The following is a 17612-nucleotide window of genomic DNA, read 5'->3' as shown; positions in this document are numbered from 1 at the left end:
ACGTGCACATCTTTGGGATATCAGGGGAAACCAGAGTACCCAGAGAAAACCCACACAGACATGGGGAGAATATACAGACTCCTCACAGATATTCCTGGAATGGATTTTTGTTTTTCTTGTCAACATTGTAATGAACGACATTGAAAAAATGACATTATTCGAGGACCTGCTTAGTTCTTACAGATGCCTTTCGTAGCTACCCCTTTCACTGTATTTTCATTGATACTATCCTAGCCTCGCTTCTTAGTTCGCACTTGCAGGGATATACTTCCAAGTGTCTGGTTGGTCACTACACTCTAAATTTCCCTCTCCTCAGATCCATTTTATATGTTATACTGATTTTCATAGCATACTGCTTTCTGTTGTGACGCTTTTCTGTCCAGGCTTTCTGTCACTTACTGTATTAAGTATAAACACCTCTTGCTTACCTTTCAGGCCTCTTTAAGGACTTATACACCCTGTTCCCATGTTCTAGCTCCAATCCTTCAGACTGATCTCATTTTTCTCTTCATATACCTTGTGCATTACGGTACCTGTTCGGTTGCTAGAACAAAAACCACAATAACAGTGGCTTAAACAAAATTAGCTTTCCTCTCCTGTAACAACCCAAGTATAAGAAGTTCAGGCCTAATATGATGGTTCCATGGTGTTGAGGACCTGGGCTCCTTCTGTCTTGTTTGCACTCCCTAAAATCTCCCTCATGTGCAAGATTAAAGATAGTTTACCTCTATCATTTCAATATTTCAGCTGGTAGGGAGAAAAGGGTCTGGAAGAGAAGAACCCATTCCTTTTAAGGGCATGATCTGGAGGTTGCGTACAGAATTTCTGCATATGTTCTGTTGATAGGAACTTAATTGTAAGTCTGTCCACATAACTACAGAGAGGCTAAGTAATGCATCCAATGAAAATCCTGTCACTACGAAAGAAAAGGAGCCCCTGCCATTTCTACATCTTGCTAACTGGAGGACATGTGCGCGCACACACACGTGTGTGCTAGTATGTTAGTAGCAACACAGTATGTACATTTATATAAGTACGTACTATCTATACTCACAAGGTTAGGAGTATTAAAAAGGTTAATATTTAGTTGAGTAATACATATACATGGTTAAAACGTGCAACAGTGCAGAAGGACTTACAATGAAAAATAATACTTACATGCCCTGTTCCTTCTACCCTCAGACTCACTGTCTAGAGTGAACCATTTTAAACTACGTTTTTGGTTCTTCTCATGATTATCTGCATATCTCTAAATCATATGCTTAAACTGCTATTTCTTGTTTTATCAACTTCAGACGTCATCTACCGACCGCCCGCCAAGATCATGAGTATACCCTACAAATCCCCCTCCCTCCATATAGTTACATCGTAATTTTTGCTTCCTCTTTTGTGGTTATCTTTGTAACTTTGAGTAATATACTTTAATCTCAATTTCTTGTTCCAAACAAACACTACGTCTTAACCCTGCCTACTTTGTAAGAAAGGATATTAGGGAGTTCTCCCTCTCATTGCCCAACTTACTAGCGGCTTTTACATTGTCAAATTTAACATTTACATTTTGTTCTGAGCAGTAAATACATCTTTGGTACTTTGTTGATTTTTAAGTGTTGAAAATCAATAACTATCATTAATTTCGTGAGTGTGTCGATACTTTGTTGAGCTATATAGTGAGCTATGAGATTATTCCCTGCTGTTTGTGTCTAATATCACAGACCCTTATACTATTGAAGTGGGGTAGTCAAATGTGTCTCCTTTTTTTACACTTCGTCAGTTGCTTGACATTGTGCTGTATTTTAGTGTTCTTCATATCTAAATTATGACTCCTATATAGTATTTTTGTTTTTTTTCTTGGTATTTATCTTCCCCCCACACCCTTCCATCCCTCAAGTTTAGAAGAGAAACAGATAACCTTCTTAATATGGCTCTAATTTTTTTTAGTTTTTTGTTTAGCTTATAGCTTGGATTCTATTGCATTCTCCTTTTGAATTCTACTAACTTCTCATTTGGATCAATTGCATATTTGGACCAACATTAGCCATTATTACAATTATTTAATTACGGTCCTTGGTCTCTAGGGCGCAGGAAGATTGGTGGTTCCAAAGCTGTTATATGGGTGGTTCTAAAGCTGTTCAGTATTTCAGAGAGACTAATGGTAATTGCACGTTTACTCATAATTAAGGCTATACAGGCAAAGGGAAACATTAAATTACTTTGCTGTTTGCCAGAAATGTCTCAGGGCACTGGCAGTTGTAAATGCCAGATTACCAAAACTGGGAAAGTGATTTAATGACTTATTTAATACAGTTTGGTTTAGGCATCTTTCAAAATATGGAATCCTGGTCAAAAGTAATAACCTTGTGGTGAAAATTTATGTGTTTAGCTTTGAATAAATGACTGGTGACAGGCTTTTAAAAACCATGTAGGGCTTTCAGTAAATTACACATGCCTCTGTAGACTAAGAAAGCAGCCAAAGAAACTCACATAAATTTGATAGGAGTATATTATCTTGCTTAAGGGAGGTAATCTCTTGAATTTACTTTGATTTTTTAGAATATACCTGGAGCAATATTTTCAGATGTCACACTTTAAGTGCCCATCTAGAGAAGAATAAGTGAATATGATGATGGTTTAAAACTGATGAATAATTGGAATTATTGAGTGAGGCTGCTTAATCTGAAAAAGATAAGGTTTGAAGTGGTCGTGGTATGTTTTCAGATGTGTAAAATTGGTTGACTGGATAGAAAATTCAATATGTCCTTTGCTTTCAGAGAGCAGCACTAAGGGTTCATGTAAGTGAGTTAAAAAGAGGGACATTTCATCTCTCTCTCTCTCTTTTTTTTTTAATGGAAGGTATAACTAACTCACAGTGGTTCCATGCGGGGATCGAACCAGCAACCTTGGTGTTATTAGCACCCCTCTCTAACCAACTGAGCTAACTGGCTACCCTGTCATTTCGTCTTAATATAGAGAAGTGTTCTGATAATTAGAGTGGTCTGAATGTGGGAAGGGCTGTTCCACATCAGTGGAACTCTTCAAGTAGAGATCATGGTACCAATTTATCAAGTTAGATTTGATGGTTTTTAAGGCCCCTTGTGACCTAGATAGTCTATGAATCACCTGTCTGGCATTTGAACTGAGTTCAGGGCAAATGAACCACTCAACAATTATTTTGGGAAATGAATTAGTAGAAGTCACTAAGCTATTTGAATGTGTTAGTAGCAATACAGTGAAGTGGTCAATAGTAATCTAATATCTCAGTTTGAATGGCCCTTATTTGCCCTGTGATCTTGAACAACCTAGTCTCTTACCTAAACACAATTTCAGCGTCTGTAAAATGGAGTAATAACAGCGGTTACTTTATAGCACTGTTAGAGATAACATACTATTGTTTCATAGTTCATAGACCATAAGTTCATATCTTAAAAGAAATAGTGTATGTAATGTGCTTAGGATTTTGTCTGGCACATGGTAAATTCAGTAAATTATATCTCTATTATTAGTACTCTGATTTTAAACCTTTTAAAAAATGCTTTCACTTTTATTTATTTCACTGTTTTATTTTAATAACCTTTTCAGGTACCTAGCCTATGCTTATTTGTGTAGAAATAATATTTTCTATTTGGCTTAATTTATCCAAAACTTACAGTATTTTAAAATAGAAAGATGGTATAAGTTGGTCTTTGCCAATCTGTGACTATTTACAGTGTTTCTCTATTTGGTGTGCCTGCCTTGTTTGCTATTTTAAAAAATACTCTTGTTATTTGGAGGGTTTGTATTTATACCTTTTATAATGTCTTTAAACCACCTTTTTCTTAACTATTTACTGTCTGTCAGTCAGTATTAAATGGTGTCCTTTGATTCTTCCTGTTACCTATATGAGAGTTAATGATCTAATTTTACTTTTGCTCTTTTTTCTTCTTCCATTGTTTTTAGTTGTATTCTTTCTGCTTTGTAAAAACGAATAACACTAAGTATTATTATTCCACCCATACCGTGTTTCCCCAAAAATAAGACCAGGTCTTATACTGTGTTTCCCTGAAAATAAGGTCAGGTCTTATATTAATTTTTGCTTCAAAATACGCATTAGGGCATATTTTCAGGGGATGCCTTATTTCATGTACAACAATCTACATTTATTCAAATGCAGTCGTGTCATCTTCTTCTGGAACATCGTCATAACATACTAAGTGCATCCGTCTGGCTGACATCTTAACTGGGGCTTATTATCGGGGTAGGTCTTATTTTCAGGGAAACACGGTAGATTTGAATGGAAGTTTTTTATCTTTTTCCTATTTTACAGTTCAAGAGCACTTTTTGTCAGTGTAGCGACTTGCAGTTTCTTTAATGGATGATGGTGTTAGTAGTAGTGGTGGGAAAAGGGGAGGAGTTGGCATATCTTGTTGCTTTTTTGTTTCTGGAGGATCCTTAATTTTTCTTCCTCCTTTTACTTCATCACCTCATCTAGAGGCACTTCCTTTCCCTGTTTATCTGATTCTCTCCCAGAAGCGGTGCTTCTCCTGGTTGCCACCTTCAGTCCCCCTAAATTCTTTTCTAAAACAGCTTTACTAAAGTATAATTTCATACCATATGCTTCAACCCATTTAAATTGTAAAATTCAGAGGTTTTTAGCAAAGCATATTTTGGTTAAAAAAGTTTATTTCTGGATTGTTAAAATTAAGTTCGCACATTTAATCTTATGATTTTAGATCTGTGAGGATAGAAACTATGCTGTCTTGTTTATCTTGTTAAACATACTGAGTTAACAAGGGCTTTATTGAAAAATAACTTTGGGGCCTGCCCCGGTGGCTCAGGTGGTTGGAGCTCCTAACTCCGAAGGCTGCTGGATCGATCCCACATGGGCCATTGGGCTCTCAACCACACAGTTGCCAGTTCAATTCCTCAAGTCCTGCAAGGGATGATGGGCTCGGCCCCCTGCAACGAAAATTGAACAGGGCACCTTGAGATGAGCTGCCTCCCGGATGGCTCAGTTGGTTGGAGCGTGTCCTCTCAACCACAAGGTTGACGGTTTGAGTCCCGCAAGGGATGGTGGGCTGCGCCCCCTGCAACTAGCAACAGCAACTGGACCTGGAGCTGAGCTGCACCCTTCACAACTAAGACTGAAAGGACAACAACTTGAGTTGGAAAAAAGTCCTGGAAGTACACACTGTTCCCCAATAAAGTTCTGTACCTCTTCCCCCCTTCCCCAATAAAATCTTTAAAAAAAAACCACAGAAAAATAACTTTGCATGGTGCCATGACGGTTATTGAAGTTTAACTTATTTAAGCTCAAAGAATTGATAGTTGGGGGAGATGTGTGTGTGTATAATTTAATATTTATTTAAAATTTAATGTATACATATAATTTAATATATATAAAACACACAGTTTAAGATACATATAGAGACCTTGCTTTCTTTTTGAAAATTTGTTTCTCTTGGGCTCTGTAACAGTTTATCTGCTTGATTTTCATTCACTTCTGTGGTTGCTCCTTGTTATAATCTTTGAAGGCTTCACTTCCTTTGCATCTCTCTTAAATGTTCACTTTGTTTTTCTTCTTTGTTCTTTTCTAGCCACTTCCATAGTTCCCTTCCATTGCTTTGGTTGCCATCTGTATAACTAGAAATCTACATCTCTATCCTAGATCTCTTCGTGAGCCCCAGATCCATGTGTCAACTGACTGTTGAATATCTCCATCTGTCTGGTCCATAGCCCCTAACTGAATACATAAGTTGTACTTTTCCTCCTAACTCTAATCCTTCTCCAGGATTTCTCGAATCAATACATGACATCCACGTCTCACCCATTACCTGTTCTCTCCTCCAAATCTAGTCAGTCGGGTATATGTTACCTACTAAGTATAACTCAAATCCTTCTGCTTTTCTTCATTCTTACTGTCATTAAAGGTCAGGTTGAGAGTACATGGGCCTTTGCAACAGTTTCCAATCTTAGTCTCTTTCAGTCTAGTTTCTACCATGCAGACAGAGTATTCTTTTTTTTTTTAATTTTTATTGTTTTCTTTTCTTTTTTTTAAATTTATTGGGGTGACAATTGTTAGTAAAATTACATAGATTTCAGGTGTACAATTCTTTAATACATCATCTGTAAATCCCATTGTGTGTTTACCACCCAGCGTCAGTTCTACTTTTATCACCATTTTTTTGAAGAGTAATTATTCTAAAATACATTTGATTATCTTACTCCCAGTTTAAAATATTTGCCTCATTCATTTCAGAAAATGGAATCATCAAAACAGATAAAGTATTTGAAGTGATGCTGGCCACCGACCGCGCCCACTATGCAAAGTGTAACCCTTATATGGACTCCCCACAATCAATAGGTATGCTTTGGATTTCGGAAAATGTCACATTTTCACTCATTTATTCTACAATTTTTGTAAGTAAAATAGACTGGGACACAGATAATTATCTAGTACTACCTTGCTAGTTTGAATTTTATGCCTTCCTAAGTTTCCCCAAACATACCCATTTTCATAAAATGATGTTATATGTATATGAAGTATCTTTTCTATTTTTTTCAAGCAATATAATATACATAAAGAATTTTTAAAACAGTTTTTCTTAAAATACACTTTTAATGAAAATGTACAGTTGAAGCTGCGTGCTGAGTTTTCTTTAGGGGCTTTAATGTGGACTAAAGTTGTTTTTCCTATTAGCATCAGTTTTAAAACTCGGTGCTAAAGGAAATAAGTGTAGTTATTACTGACTTTTCTGCTTCACTTGCCCTGAATGTTTTGACCTGCGCTTGATTTTAACTCCTTCTCCTGAAGCAGGTTTTGCTGAACTGCTGAGCCTTGGCAGTGGGCGCCTTTGAAGCTTAGAAGTGCCTCAGGATTCATTCGGCCGGCTGCCATGCTTTCTTCTTTTGAAGCACTGTAACAGTCAGCAGAGAAGATCCTGGGGGGCTTCTGAACCCCAAAGGCACCTGCTACCACCGCTCAGTGAAAATTGCTTCAGATGCAGAAGCAGGTAAATAAATTCTGAGAAAGCAACACTGGAAGAAGAAAAAAAAAATCTAAGAAAAGATTGTGTAAATTTACATCAAGTGATAGTATAAAGAGTCAATTGATGTAGTTTATTAGTCTCTTAAGCTACTTTGCTGGTTGCTCTAGTTTTTTTTTTTTTAATTGCTAGAAATATGAAGTAATTTTACATATCTATATTTTACATGTCTATTATATATATGGAAGCTTGTTTTCTTTTTATAAATCTGAAGAGAAAACAAGTCATTTATCAGCTCAACTTATTTAAATTCTTCCTTTCTTAGCTAACTATACAGAAGAGATCTTTAGAAATAGTGGACAGTTGTATTAGATGAGCACAGTAGCCTTTGCATGATTTCCTAATTTTAACTGCTGCATGACAGAACTCCAAAGTACAAAATAAAAGTTTTAATTTCTTGAGATCATAAAAATGAAAAATATTATGGAAAGTAATTTATGGGTGTTAGGAAAGGAATTACATGGAGTCTTTGGTATGTTTTTGCAGCTGAATTTTTCAGTAGTTCTCTTCTTCTTTTGTAGGTTTCCAAGCAACAATCAGTGCTCCGCATATGGTACGTTAACTTTGGTCATTTGGGTACTAATGGATCATCTTTTTCCTCTACAATCATTTTCTTCAGTAAAAAAGGTTTAAAGAACGTTTTAAACTTTTAGTTACATCAATTTTATCACCTGTGAATTATAGCAAATTGATCATGAACGTCTTATTCTTCATACATGGTACATAGAACTCCATGGTAGAAACTCATTAAAGTTTGTGGTGGTTGCCGTTGGTATCTAACCATGTACAAAATGGACTGTCAGGTTTAGTGACGGCTTAATGAAGGGAGAGAATATTTCAAATAATGGACATTTTATAGAACTCGCACATTGCATATTCATGTTTTATACGAAAACTTCATTACAGATTGGTCAAATGTGGCAGCTATAAAGCTATATAAGTTTCAGAAGGACCTATTTTAAGTTATCTAACACTTTTAATCTGTTGGGAATTTTCTTGGGTTTTAAATGTCAGTTATTTGAATGAGTATTCTGTTGGTTTTGGTGAACAGAACAATAGCGTTTCTGATTTCTCTGCAAGTGCTTGGGGTGGGAGAAGCTCTTGTTTAAACTTAGAGCCTTATACTAAAATAAATTCTACATATATATTCATAGTGAACTAATAATTAAACTAGAAGAAAAATATAGGAAGATATTTATAAACATTGAGTAGAAATGACTTTTGTTTGTTTGTCTCAGGTGTACAAAACAATGTAATAGTTAGACATTTATACCCCTTACAAAGTGATAACTCCCCCGCCCCCGCACCCAGAAATGACTTTTTAAAACATGGCAAAAGACAAGCCATTAAAACCTGACATATTTTGCAACATACAAATTTGGATATTTCTGCAAGGAAAAAATGTTATAAACAAAAGTAAAAGAGGAAAAACTGAGTGAAATATTTGTAATACATGAGACGACATATAGAAAATTTTTTTATACTCATATATATATATAACATACATATGTGTATACATGTATCCTGTAAGTTAAGTAAAAGGCCAGTAAGTCCAAAAGAAAATGGATATAAGAATGATAGTTCATAGAAAAAGAAATACAAATGGCATTGGTATTTAAACAAATGAACATATGTCATCTTCACTTATGTTTAGTAAATTGCAAATTAGCACTACAATGAAGTACCATTTTTCACTTACCAGATTGTCAGAGATCAAAAAGTTTGATACTTTGTTTTGGAAAGGGAAAACTGGTAGTCGCATACTTTTTTTGGTGAGAGAGTACATTGATCGTGTTGGAAGGCAATTTGGCAATATTTATAAAATGTGAAATATACCCCAGACTCTCCAGTTTTATTTCAAGATATCCCATAATATATTGTACAAGTGCAAAATGGCTTTAAGATACAGTCATTGACATTATTTATCATAGGGAAAAATAACAATCACTAATGGTCCACTAATAGTGGACGGTTAATAAATTATAGTATATCTATACAGTGAAATACTGTGAAACTTTTAAATGAGGAAGCTCTGTTAGTACCAATATGGTGAGATCTTTAGGAAACATTAAGTGTAAAAGAGAGTGCAGAAGAGTAAAGTATTCTTTAATATACAAAAGTCAAAAACGTACACGTATGTCTTCCTATAGGCATGAAAACTAAAAATTATTTCTTCTAGGGTAGTGAATTAGGTGATTGGAGGAATAGGATTGGAAATGAGATCTTCTTTTTACTCTATACTCTCCCTCTATATGTTGTCAATATTTCCCTTTTTTTCAAACCATGGAATAGGAACTTTTTTTTAATGTATTACCTATTCAAAGAAATTAGTGATTTAAAAAAAGTTACAGTTTTAAGATCCTTACGAACAGTTTGAACTACTACTTAAAATGAAAGATTTATATAGAAACATTCATTTAAACCTAAAAGTTATTTTGGAGAATTGGTATGCAACATGTTTAAGAAATTGACTGGCGGTGTATATGTTTAGATATTTAGGGATATACTGTGTGAATTGGTTTTTCCTCCTGACATTTTTTGCTGATTGTCAGTTAATTTGCAAACAAAATATGATAGTAGCTCCATGGCAAAGGATGCATTTTTAAAAAACGAACTATAACAGCTTTATTAAGATATAATTCACATACTATAAAATTCATCCATTTAAAGTATGCACATCTGTAGTTTTAAATCTATTCCAGAGTTGTACAAACAAAACTACTATCTAATTTCAGAACATTTTCATCACCTCAAAAAGGAACTCTGTACCGATTAGCAGTCTGTTCTCAGCCCTCATTCTACTCAGGTCCTGGCAACTACTAAGCTGCTTTTGGTACTGTGCCCATTCTGGACATTTCACATAAATGGGATTATTACAATATATAGTCTTTTGTGACTGGATTTTTATATTTTGCATAATATTTTCAAGATTTATCTATGGGGTAACATTCATCAGAATTTAATTTCTTTTTATTGCTGAATAATATTACACTGTATGGATATACCACATTTTGTTTATTCATTTGTCAGTTGATGGGACATTTGGGTTGTTTCCACTTTTTCTTTTGTTCCCACTTTCTAGCTACTATAAATAATGTTACTGTGAACATTAATGTAGGTTTTTGTGTGTGCATATATTTTCAGTTCTCTTAGGTGTGTACTTGGAATTGCTGGGTACTATGGTAGTTTTGTGTTTAACATTTTGAGGAACCGTGAGACTGTTTTCCAAGGTGGCTGCACTATTTTACATTCCCACCAGCAATGTATGAGGGTTCCAATTTTTCCATTTCCTTGATAATGCTTGTTACCGTATGTTTTATTTATTTTATCCATCTTTGTAGCTGTAAAGCGGTGTCTATGTAAACCATATCAATGGTTTTGATATGCATTTTCCTAAGGATAATGACACTGAGTATCTTTTCATGTGCTTGTTGACCATTTGTGTATCTCCTTTGGAGAAATGTCTGTTCAAATCCCTTTCCATTTCTTAGTTGGGTTATTTGTCTTTTAATTGTTGAAAAGGATGCATTTAAAAAAAAATTTATAGTGGTATAATGTACATAGTGTACAATTTACCATCTTGACCATTTTTAAGTGTACAGTTATCTTAATTACACTGATATTTTTGTGCAACTAATCTCCAGAACTCTTTTCATCTTGTAAAACTAAATCTATACCCATTTAAAAATAATACCCTATTTCTTGTTCTTCCCAGCCTGACATCTACCATTCTATTTTCTTTCCTTTTTTTAAATTAAAGATTATTGGGGTGACAATTGTTAATAAAGTTACATAGGTTTCAGGTTACCATTCTATTTTCTGTCTCTATGAATTTGATTACCCCATGTATCTCATAAGTGGAATCAGAGTACTTCTTTTTTTTTTTTTGAGTATTTCTTTTTTTGTGACTAGCTTATTTCAATTAGCATAATGTCCTCAAGGTTTATCCATGTCATAGCTTGTATCAGAATTTCTTTCTAAAAAGCATACTATTTTTTTTCATTTTAATCTTTCTTATTAAAATTTATTGGGCTGACAATGGTCAACAAAACTACATAGATTTCAAGTGTACAATTCTATAATACATCATCTATATATTGCATTATGTGTTTACCACACAGAGTCAGTTCTCCTTCCATCACCATATATTTGACCCTCTTTAACCTCTTCTACCATCTCCCTCCCCCCTTACCTTCTGGTTACCACTAAACTATTGTCTGTGTCTGAGTTTTTGTTTGTTTGTTTGTTTGTCTTGTTCCTTTGTTGCCTTCAGTTTTATATCCCACATATGAGTGAAATTATATGGTTCTTGACTTTTTCTGTCTGACTTATTTCACTTAGCATAATAATCTCAAGATCCATCCATGTTGTCGCAAATGCAGTATTTCATCTTGTGGCAGAATAGTATTCCATTGTGTATATATACCACATCTTCTTTATCCAATCATCTATCGAAAGATACTTTGGGTGTTTCCATGTCTTGGCCACCATAAATAGCACTGCAGTGAACATCGGAGTACATATATCTTTTCGAATACATGTTTTCAGATTTTTTTAGGGGTAGATGCCCTGGAGAGGAATTGCTGGATCATATGGTAATTCTATTCTTAATTTTTTGAGGAACCTCCATACTGTTTTCCATAGTGGCTACACCAATTTACATTCCCACCCACAGTGTATGAGGGTTCAAAAGGGTGCATTTTTAATAACTTATATTTGCTGAGTAACCTATGTCTCTTAATAAAGAAAATGTGTATGTGTAGTCACACAATACATCTACATGTATATATACATATACAAACAATAAGCATATGTTGTCCTTTGATGCTTGCTGGACAAGGATGTGAATAGAATAAAATAGTATTAATTATGTCATGGACAAGCAGTTGTGATTTTGTATCATTTATTGCATAGATCTTAGAAGTATTAAAAGAGAAACAGAAAGTGAGGATATTTACGTGTAAGGAACCTTAAAATCACAGGTTGGAAGTAACTACAACCCTGGGATGTTTTCCAAAGTCTTAATAAAAATGTGACATATGCAGTGGATATGAGATTAAATGCAACCTGTTAAAATGGCATCCTGGTAGCAGTGAGCACACCACACTGAGCATCATTGATTCTAAATACCATTTCTCACTAAAGAGAGTAGAGCTCCTTGGAGTAGTGACTGACTGTTGGAAAGTGAGGAAGTTGTCAGAGCCTCCTGGGGTAATGTTGGAAAGACAGAGGAGCAGGTTTGAAGAGACTGCCAGAGGCTACATTGGTGACAATTTGAGAATCAAAAAATGATAATGAAGACAATGGATTGTAACACAGTGAATTAAAAAACAAAAATCTATGGGTCCATAGAGATTTTTTTAGAAAAGGAAGACAGGGAAAAAATGAAAAACAAAAGAATACCAATTAATAAATGTGAAAGGAATAATAGAATTTTAAAAATCACTATTTTGTTATCAATGTAATGATTGAATTAGGCAATGATCATCAATTAATCAAAACTATTCAAAGCATTGTTGTTAGGGAACAGAAATAGCCATGTAGCCTCAAATGATTACATAATACTTGCTAATAACAAAGAAAAATATTCCTCGAAAATACAGTGATCTGGTGGTTAACAGCATTTCCTGAGCGGCTGAGCTTGGCAAGTCCAGCAGTAAGGGTGCTGATGTGAGGTAATGGGAAGTGCCCAGCAGGTTCAGTGTGGTGCTCTTGCTGAAAGTCTTTGATCCGAATCAACCACGAGGAAATTGTCACATCTAGAATATGGGCTGTTTAGTAGTACAACCCGACAGGATTCCTTAAAAGAGTCAGTATTCTGAAGAACAGAAAAAAGTGGTGGAGGAGAGTTGGGGGTAGAGTGTTCTAGATTGGCAAATGCTTGCATGAACTTTGAATGGATTGGGTGGGGGACAGCTGTAAAGAACATTTTGGGGACAAAAGAGGGAACTTGAGTATGGTGCATGTGTTGGATGATACTAAATTGATGATTTTGAGTGTGGTAATAATGGTGATGTAGATACAAATGAAGATGTCCTAGTGTGTGTGTGTGTGTGTGTGTGTGTGTGTGTGTGTGTGTGTGTGTATGTGTTTGGCAGATACATGCTGAAGTATTTAGGAGCAAAGTATGATGTCTGTAGCCTGTTTTTAGATGATTTGGTAAAATAGCATTGCACAGTATAAACAGTTGGTGACTCTATATGAGGAGAAAAGGGTGTTCGTTGTATTTCCAGTTTTTCTGTGGCTTTGAAATTTTTCATAGTTGTAAAAATCAACTTTTAAAGAACTGCTAAGTTTTAGATTTAGAGATGATCATGGGTTATCCAGAAAAATACTATCTATAGTGATAAAAACATGAAAAGAAAGCTTGTAATTGTGATCGAAGGCCTTCACATTTTAAATCTGAATGAGACTTAATAACTTAGCATACCCCCCTTTTTAAAAAAACAAATTCCAACATAATACTGAAAAAAAAATTCCTGAGTTTCTTTTGGAATTAGATTGGAACAGTATTGCCTATTGATTGGGAATTGGCACCTTAAAGAAGTCTCTTCTAGTCCTTTGATTTCTGGGATTAGGAAAGTCAGATATTATAGGAGTTACTTGTCCTTTTGATTACTTCCATTTTCTTATCGTGTGTGATACTTGTTGTCTTAGTAATGGAAATTATTAACTCTCAGGGAATACTGGTCATTTTAAGAATCTGATGAAAGCTACAGATCTTCATTTCCCCAAAAGTACACAAACTCTCTTCATAGAGACTCCATCCTTTGGGTTAAGTCTCTTGTCTAAGAACAGCAAGTTTCAATAAAATATCCCCAGCAGTTTCCTTAGTATAAGTTAGTTAATCCAGTGCGTGTCTTAAAAACTCATTAACTAGTGCTTTCTTGCTCTACTGGTTGATGTTCATAATGATGATTCAGATACTATCCCACTGTACCATTTTGAAACACCAAAGGAAGTTAAAGTTATTTTTTTTAAAGATGTGAGTGTGTGTGTTTTTGTGTGTGTGTTTTTTTTTAAGTATGTTTTTCCAGGACCCATCAGCTCCAAGTTAAGTAGTTGTTTCAATCTGGTTGTGGAGGGCGCAGCTCACAGTGGCTCGTATGGGGATTAAACCAGCAACCTTGTTATTAAGAGCACCGCGCTCTAACCAACTGAGCTATCCGGCCACTCTAGATTTTTTTTCTCTTTTTTTAAAAATTAGTTTCAGGTGTACAAAACAATGTACTAGTTAGACATTTACATCCCTCGCAAAGTGATAAAAAAGCAATGGTTAGATGTCCCGAAGTAGGTGGCAATGCCTTAACCATCTGTGTGTTAGGCCCGAGGGCTTCTTTCATCCTTGTCTAGGGGAGCGCTAACCTTAACATTCTCTCCTTTCATACAACACAGTCAGATCGTTTTTAATTTGAAACAATCTCTAACTTACAGAAAAGTTGCAAGTACAGTATCAAAAACTTTTCTTTACTCCGTTTGAGAATAAGTTAGAGAAATGACGCCCTATCACCCTTGCGTACTTTAGGGTGTATTTCCTTCAAACAAGGACATTCCCCCAAGTAACCACAATATAACCATCAAAACTAGGACATGAACATTGAATCTTCAAACACCTTTCCGGTTTTTTGGTTGTCCCTATGAAGTCCTCAATGACAAAGGATCCAGCAGAATCACTCCTCTTTTGGTCTCCTTGAATCTGGAACAGTTCCTCAGCCTTTCTTTGATTTTCATGACCTTGACTCTTTTGAAGAATTCAGGCCAGTTGTGTTGTTGATGTCCTTCAGTTGGGGTTGTCTAATTTTTCCTCATGATTAGATTCAGGTTATGCCATTTTGGTGGGAATATCACAGAAGTGATGCTGGGTTCTCGTTAAAATCCCATCAGACAGTGTACAATTTTGATTAGTCCCATTACTAAAGATATGATACTCATTTGATTAAGGTAGTGTCTGTGAGCCTTCTCCACTCTACAGTTACTTTTGTTGGCATTTGCAATTAATCGTTATTTTGTGAAAGGGTACTTCAAGATCTTATAAATGTCTGTCCCTTATTGTTTGTTTATGTCAGTATATTTTCATGTTTTCCTGTCTTCTCCCTTTTCATATTTCACTTCGTTTTCTGACAGTGAGAAACCTGGTTCCTTTCTTCCTAATATACTTATTTATTTGATCAGTCCCCCTGTATGTAGCCAGTTTCCCACTGCTGTCACTGTCTCCCACCGTGGTGCACGGAAACCCTCCTCACCTCGCTTGGGTACGGACACTTGTTTTGGTCCCCTCCCCTTTGTCAGTGTAGATGACCCCTGACCCTGCTTGGGTTCTGACACTCTGACTGGGCACTGCAGCTACCCTTTCGCCCTCCTGGGTATGGGCAACTACCTTGTTTAGCCCAGGTTAAGGCTTTACCAGTGACCTGTTCAGATAGGGAAGGGATGGGGCAGGATAACAGGAGAAAAGGGACAGGAGGGTGTTAACCAAATGTTTTTTTTTGTTTTGTTTTTACTAACGAAGTCATTTCATTCTTTAACCAAGCCAAAGAGGGAAGCCACTCATAGTTTGACAGTTATATACAAGATTTACCAACACTCTAAAACACGCTAAATAGAAGTAAAAGATCAATTACTTGTAATTTTGCATATATTACTTGTTATATATGACTTTGAAGTACCTTAAAGAGTAATAGCAGCAGGTCGTTGTGCTGCAATGGTTGGATTTTCATTAATGTAAACATTATACTTTTCGTTTTTAAATGCTTTAGAATTGATAAAGTACTTTAATATATCATGACTTTTATTCACAATGATATACTTCTGTGGAGAAGGCAGGATTGGAACAACTTTTTTTCTCTCCACATTAATGTCACGGAAATTGAGGAACAATGAGCTAAAACTAATTGCCAATGCCTGGGGCTAATAAATGCAGCACCAGTGGAATCCAGTACTTTTGACATTTAATCCAGAACTTTTGTTTTCATAGTACTAGTGGTTTTCACTCTTCCACTCTCTTTGCAAAAGAATCTATGTGATTCTCTTTGTTGAACTGTTTAAAAGCAAGTCCCAAACATAATATTATTTCACCCTTAAATACTTTAGTATAAATCTGAAAGACTTTAAAAACACAACAATACAATATCATACCTAACAGTGTTCCTTAGTATTATAACTAGTCCATGTTCAAACTTTTCCAGGTGTTTCAAAAAGTTTTTTTACAGTTGATTTGCTTAAATCGGGATCCAAACAAGGTCTGTATATTGCATCTTTCTGTCTTTTTTATTCTTCGTAGTCTTTTTTAGTGTTAACAGTCCACTTTCTTTTTGCCATTTATTTACTGATAAAACTTATTCATTTGTCCTATAGAATTTCCTGTGTTCAAACTTGGTTTATTGTTTCCTAGTGGTATTTAACTTGTTCCTTTTTTTTTCTTTTTAAGAACAGTCCCTAATGGTTCTACCTGTTGCATCACATGAGGATGTACATAATGAGCTATACTTTTAGTAATTGGAATAAATAGTCTTTTAAAAGTTTTTGTTACTAAGTTGTGATATACACACAGTACCGTACACAAATCTCAAGTGTATGGCTTGATGAATGTTTACATGTGTCCATATTTGTAAGCACTACCCAGATCAAGATATAGAACATTTCCTGTAACCCAGAAAGCTCCCTTATGCCATTTCCTAGTCAACTTCTGTCCTCAAGGTAACCAGTATTCTGGCTTTTGTCACCTAAATTAGTTTTCCAAATAGGAAGTTTCCAATCTATCCTCAATTTTGAACATTACCTGTATCTGATTATTAATTCTTTTTCATTTTAACAGAATTTCAGCCTTACAGAAATGTTGGAAGAATAACATAAATAATTCCCATATATCTTTTACCTATTGTTAGGGTCCAGAGTCAACCCCTCCTCAAGTGAACAGAAGTCACACAGCGAGGTTTATTTCCAGCTAGCTGGGGTCCGAGTATCTGCCCGACGCAGCGGGTTTCAACAAGGACCCCAAACACTTAAAGCTCAGGGTTTATATAGCATCTTCAAGGCACACAGTAATTAAACTACAGGATTTACACAGCTTTAAGGAGTATACGATAAACTGCAGGACTTACACAACTTCAAAGAGTATAAGATAAGCTACAGGGCTGCTTGTCTCCTCGCTGTCACTGCCCACATCTTGGAATTTACAGTCAGGTTGTGTTTACACTTAGGTTGTGTTTCAAGCCAGGGGCGGTTAACCCTGACCTTAAGATAGCAGTTCTCATGCTAACAGTCTCTTACACTATTTCCTAAATGTTATCATTTTACTATATTTACTTTATGATTTATTATGTCTCTCTCTTTCCTTCTCTCTCCCCTACACATATACATATATATGAAATATATATGTATTGTTTATGAATTTCGGGAGTGATTTCTAGATACAGTGCTCTTCATTGTTAAAAATAGGACATTCTCTTAAATAACCACAGTACAATCATCAAAATCAGGAAATTGACATTAATACAATACTGTTAGCCAATTGTAGACCTTATTTAGATTTTATTAATTGCTCTATAAATGTCCTTTATAGGAAAAGAAAATTGCAGATCAGGAGTGTTATTT

General features: G+C 35.3%; 1 protein-coding gene across 4 annotated transcripts in view; it reads left to right on the top strand.

Annotated features, from left to right (window-relative positions):
- PCMT1 (protein-L-isoaspartate (D-aspartate) O-methyltransferase) overlaps positions 1-17612 on the top strand; it is a gene marked incomplete at its 3' end in the record, with an annotated part of 44513 nt that overhangs the window by 7664 nt on the left and 19237 nt on the right. For all 4 annotated transcript variants that reach the window (XM_081031650.1, XM_081031651.1, XM_081031649.1 and 1 more), the window contains exons 2-3: positions 6233-6337; positions 7541-7572. In XM_081031650.1, the coding sequence (XP_080887776.1) occupies positions 6233-6337; positions 7541-7572 (137 nt within the window). The remainder of the gene's footprint in view (positions 1-6232; positions 6338-7540; positions 7573-17612) is intronic.

This window comes from Rhinolophus hipposideros (genome assembly GCF_964194185.1).
Source record: "Rhinolophus hipposideros genome assembly, chromosome: 3".
Lineage (NCBI taxonomy): Eukaryota > Metazoa > Chordata > Mammalia > Chiroptera > Rhinolophidae > Rhinolophus > Rhinolophus hipposideros.
This window is presented reverse-complemented; position numbering and strand designations above follow the sequence as displayed.